At 49.4% G+C, this 5,155-nt stretch overlaps 1 protein-coding gene across 1 annotated transcript in view; it reads left to right on the top strand.

Annotated features, from left to right (window-relative positions):
* PTPN18 (protein tyrosine phosphatase non-receptor type 18) overlaps positions 1-5,155 on the top strand; it is a 16,511-nt gene that overhangs the window by 4,189 nt on the left and 7,167 nt on the right. The window contains exons 2-4 of the mRNA XM_026660914.1: positions 567-675; positions 1,207-1,283; positions 1,633-1,728. Of these exons, the coding sequence (XP_026516699.1) occupies positions 567-675; positions 1,207-1,283; positions 1,633-1,728 (282 nt within the window). The remainder of the gene's footprint in view (positions 1-566; positions 676-1,206; positions 1,284-1,632; positions 1,729-5,155) is intronic.

Genomic DNA, 5,155 nt, shown 5'->3' with positions numbered 1-5,155 from the left:
TCCCCTCCCAGAGCCGGGGAGAGAACCCAGGAGTCCTGGCTCTCATTCTGGAAGCAACTCCTGCACAGATTAACTCTCCCTGGAGGGTAGTTCCATGGCAGGGGTGGGGTTTTTTTTCTCCTGCCTGTTCCAGGATGGGCGTGGGTGTGCTCACGCTGGGGCCCAGAGCTGGCAGGACCGGCTGGTCCGCTACTGGCGAGGTCAGAACCAGCCTGCTCCCAAAGTAAACCTGACTCCACTGCTCAGGAATGATCATCCTCCTGCGAGCTGTCTCTGTGCCGCGTTATGTGCGGCTGTTTCTCCAGCTGCCCCGCCCCAGAGGTGGCTGCATCTCAGTGCCGGGCTAGTCTTAGCCTTGGCGTTTGGGGGTGCTGGGAAGTCTGAGTTGGGAAAAGGGGCTGCGGTCACAGGGAACGGGGTGCCATATACTTGAGTATTAAGGAGCCAGGGCATTAGCTGTGGGAATCACAGAGCTATCGGCTGCTGGGGTGCTCGCTCAGTCTCCCTGTTTAACCCCGTCTTCTCCACGGCCTCCTAATCCCCCTCCTGTCCTCTCTCTCCTCCAGGACATCAAGGCCCAAGCCAGCGCCTTCCGGCAGCAACAGGGGTTCTCCGCGGAGGCTGGGGGCAGGAAAGAGAATATCAAGAAGAATCGGTATAAAGACATCCTGCCATGTGAGTGTGGGAGGGGGTTGCTGGCACTGAAATGTGCAGCGTTATGTGCAGCTGTTCCCCCAGCTGCCCCACCCCAGAGCTGGCTGCATCTCAGCACCAGAGGAGCTGTCCCTTGTGATGTTATATACAGCTGTTCTCCAGCTGCCTTGCCTCAGAGCTGGCTGCATCTCAGCTCCAGGCGAGCCATTTCCGGGCAGCGTTATGTGCGGCTGTTTCCCCCGGCTGCCCCACCCCAGAGGTGGCCACATCTCAGGGCCGGGTTTCATAGATTCACAGATTCCCAGGCCAGAAGGGACCATTGTGAGCGTCTCGTCTCACCCCCTATATCCCACAGGCCAGAGAATGGCCCCAAAATAATTCCTGCGACAGAACTTTTAGAAGAACAGCCCAGCTTGTTTTAAAAACCGCCAGAGACGGAGACGCTGCTGCGCCCCTTGGGGAACTGGCCCCGTGGGTAATTCGTCTCATCGGTCACAATTGGTGCCTTATTCCCAGTCTGAATTTGTCAATCCCTCCCTCTCTCCCCGGCAGATGATCAGACCCGGGTCATTCTGAATCTCTGCACGGACGAAGGGCAGACGGACTATATCAATGCCAGTTTCATCCAGGTAACTCCCTCCCTCCGCAGCAGGGGGCGCTCTGCCCTCGCACCAGCACTGGCCCTGCCAATCCAGTGCAGCACTAGGGGGCGCTGTGCTGCAGGGGGCGGGTGGGCTCAGTAGGGGGCGGATGGGGGGCTCAGCGGGGGGCGCTGGGCTGCAGGGGTGTGGGGGGTTCAGTGGGAGGCTCCGGGTTGCAGGGGATGGATGGGGGGCTCAGCAGGGGACACCAGGCTGCAGGGGACGGATGGGGGGGCTCAGCGGGGGGCGCAGGGCTGCAGGGGGTGAGCGGGGGCTCAGCAGGGGATGCTGTGCTGCAGGGGTGGGTGACTTATTTCCCCCCTTCGTCTCCCGCCAGGGGGTAAATAACAAGAGATGCTACATCGCGACCCAGGGGCCGCTGCCTCACACCGTCCTGGATTTCTGGCGCATGATTTGGGAATACGGGGTGAAGGTGGGTGTAACACTTCTCGGGGTCCCAGGCCTGGCAGTCGCCTGCTCATCCCCGTAGCTGGGCGCCAGCGCCCTGACACCCCTGGCCTTTCAGCCACCCACGCACGCTCCTCTGGGCTGGGCCAGCCCCATCCCAGATCCTGTACCCCCAAAGATGCAATCTGTGCCCCAAACACCCCTCACTCCTGATGGGATTTCCTCTGCAAACGGACCCAGAAAGAGGATTTCTCCCACTTCGAATGCTCTTACGCGATCTGCTCGCGCTAAACGATCGGTCCCAGCTTGGCTGACTCCCTGCGTACCTTTCCCGGCCCTGCGGAGCACGAAATCTTCTCTCCTTCACCGGCCGGGGCAGCTTTTCTATCAAATAACACATAAGTAATAAGACAGGCGTAATTGTACCGTTTAATCCCCTACAAACACAATACATCCTGCACGTGGTTCAGACAGGCGTAATTGTACTGTTTAATCCCCTACAAACACAATACATCCCGGACGTGGTTCAGACAGGTGTATTGTACCGTTTATTCCGCTATAAACACGCTACATCCCCCACATTGTATAGACAGGCGTAATTGTACCATTTATCCCCCTACAAACACGATACATCCCGCACGTGGTTCATGCTCTAATAAGAATATAACATTAGGGATCTATTATAGATCACCTGGCCAGGACAGTGATAGTGATGATGAAATGCTAAGGGAAATTAGAGAGGCTATCAAAATTAAGAACCCAATAATAGTGGGGGATTTCAATTACCCCCATATTGACTGGGAACATTTCACTTCAGGACGAAATGCAGAGATAAAATTTCTCGATACTTTAAATGACTGTTCATGGAGCAGCTGGTACGGGAACCCACAAGGGGAGAGGCAACTCTCGATTTAGTCCTGAGTGGAGCGCAGGAGCTGGTCCAAGAGGTAACTATAACAGGACCGCTTGGAAATAGTGACCACAATACAATAGCATTCAACATCCCTGTGGTGGGAAGAACATCTCAACAGCCCAACACTGTGGCATTTAATTTCAAAAGGGGAACTATGCAAAAATGAGGGGGTTAGTTAAACAGAAGTTAAAAGGTACAGTGACTAAAGTGAAATCCCTGCAAGCTGCATGGGCACTTTTTAAAGGCACCATAATAGAGGCTCAACTTCAATGTATCCCCCAAATTAAGAAACACAGTAAAAGAACTAAAAAAGAGCCACTGTGGCTTAACCACCATGTAAAAGAAGCAGTGAGAGATAAAAAGACTTCCTTTAAAAAGTGGAAGTCAAATCCTAGTGAGGCAAATAGAAAGGAGCATAAACGCTGCCAGATTAAGTGCAAGAATGTAATAAGAAAAGCCAAAGAGGAGTTTGAAGACCGGCTAGCCAAAAACTCCAAAGGTAACAACAAAATGTTTTTTAAGTACATCAGAAGCAGGAAGCTGCTAAACAACCAGTGGGGCCCCTGGACGATCGAGATACAAAAGGAGCACTTAAAGACGATAAAGTCATTGCGGAGAAACTAAATGGATTCTTTGCTTCAGTCTTCCCGGCTGAGGATGTGAGGGAGATTCCCAAACCTGAGCCGGCTTTTGTAGGTGACAAATCTGAGGGACTGTCCCAGATTGAAGTGTCACTAGAGGAGGTTTTGGAATTAATTGATAAACTTCACAGTAACAAGTCACCGGGACCAGATGGCATTGACCCAAGAGTTCTGAAAGAACTCAAATGTGAAGTTGCGGAACTATTAACTATGGTTTGTAACCTGTCCTTTAAATCGGCTTCTGTACCCAATGACTGGAAGATAGCGAATGTAACGCCAATATTTAAAAAGGGCTCTAGAGGTGATCCCGGCAATTACAGACCGGTAAGTCTAACGTTGGTACCGGGCAAATTAGTCGAAACAATAGTTAAGAATAAAATTATCCGACACATAGAAAAACATAAACTGTTGAGCAATAGTCAACATGGTTTCTGTAAAGGGAAATCGTGTCTTACTAATCTATTAGAGTTCTTTGAAGGGGTCAAGAAACATGTGGACAAGGGGGATCCAGTGGACATAGTGTACCTAGATTTCCAGAAAGTCTTTGACAAGGTCCCTCACCAAAGGCTCTTACGTAAATTAAGTTGTCAAGGGATAAAAGAGAAGGTCCTTTCATGGATTGAGAACTGGTTAAAAGACAGGGAACAAAGGGTAGGAATTAATGGTAAATTCTCAGAATGGAGAGGGGTAACTAGTGGTGTTCCCCAAGGGTCAGTCCTCAGACCAATCCTATTCAACTTATTTATAAATGATCTGGAGAAAGGGGTAAACAGTGAGGTGGCAAAGTTTGCAGATGATACTAAACTGCTCAAGATAGTTAAGACCAAAGCAGACTGTGATGAACTTCAAAAAGATCTCACAAAACCAAGTGATTGGGCAACAAAATGGCAAATGAAATTTAATGTGGATAAATGTAAAGTAATGCACATTGGAAAAAAATAACCCCAACTATACGTACAATATGATGGGGGCTAATTTAGCTACAACAAGTCAGGAAAAAGATCTTGGAGTCATCGTGGATAGTTCTCTGAAAATGTCCACGCAGTGTGCAGAGGCGGTCAAAAAAGCAAACAGGATGTTAGAAATCATTAAAAAGGAGATAGAGAAGAAGACTGAGAATATCTTATTGCCCTTATATAAATCGATGGTACGCCCACATCTCGAATACTGCGTACAGATGTGGTCTCCTCATCTCCAAAAAGATATACTGGCACTAGAAAAGGTTCAGAAAAGGACAACTAAAATGATTAAGGGTTTGGAACGGGTCCCATTTGAGGAGAAATTAAAGAGGCTAGGACTCTTCAGCTTGGAAAAGAGGAGACTAAGGGGGGATATGATAGAGGTATATAAAATCATGAGTGATGTGGAGAAAGTGGATAAGGAAAAGTTATTTACTTATTCCCATAATACAAGAACTAGGGGTCACCAAATGAAATTAATAGGCAGCAGGTTTAAAACAAATACAAGGAAGTTCTTCTTCACGCAGTGCACAGTCAACTTGTGGAACTCCTTGCCTGAGGAGGTTGTGAAGACTAGGACTATAACAGCGTTTAAAAGAGAACTGGATAAATTCATGGTGGTTAAGTCCATTAATGGCTATTAGCCAGGATGGGTAAGGAATGGTGTCCCAAGCCTCTGTTTGTCAGAGGATGGAGATGGATGGCAGGAGAGAGATCACTTGATCATTGCCTGTTGGTCCACTCCCTCTGGGGCACCTGGCATTGGCCACTGTCGGTAGACAGGATACTGGGCTGGATGGACCTTTGGTCTGACCCGGTACAGCCGTTCTTATGTTCTTATGTAGACAGGCGTAATTGTACCATTTATCCCCCTACAAACACGATACATCCAGCACGTGGTTCAGACAGGCGTAATTGTACCATTTATCCCCCTACAAA

The sequence above is a fragment of the Terrapene carolina genome, unplaced genomic scaffold (assembly GCF_002925995.2).
Source record: "Terrapene carolina triunguis isolate 2854851 unplaced genomic scaffold, T_m_triunguis-2.0 Scaffold848, whole genome shotgun sequence".
NCBI classification, from domain to species: domain Eukaryota; kingdom Metazoa; phylum Chordata; order Testudines; family Emydidae; genus Terrapene; species Terrapene triunguis.
This window is presented reverse-complemented; position numbering and strand designations above follow the sequence as displayed.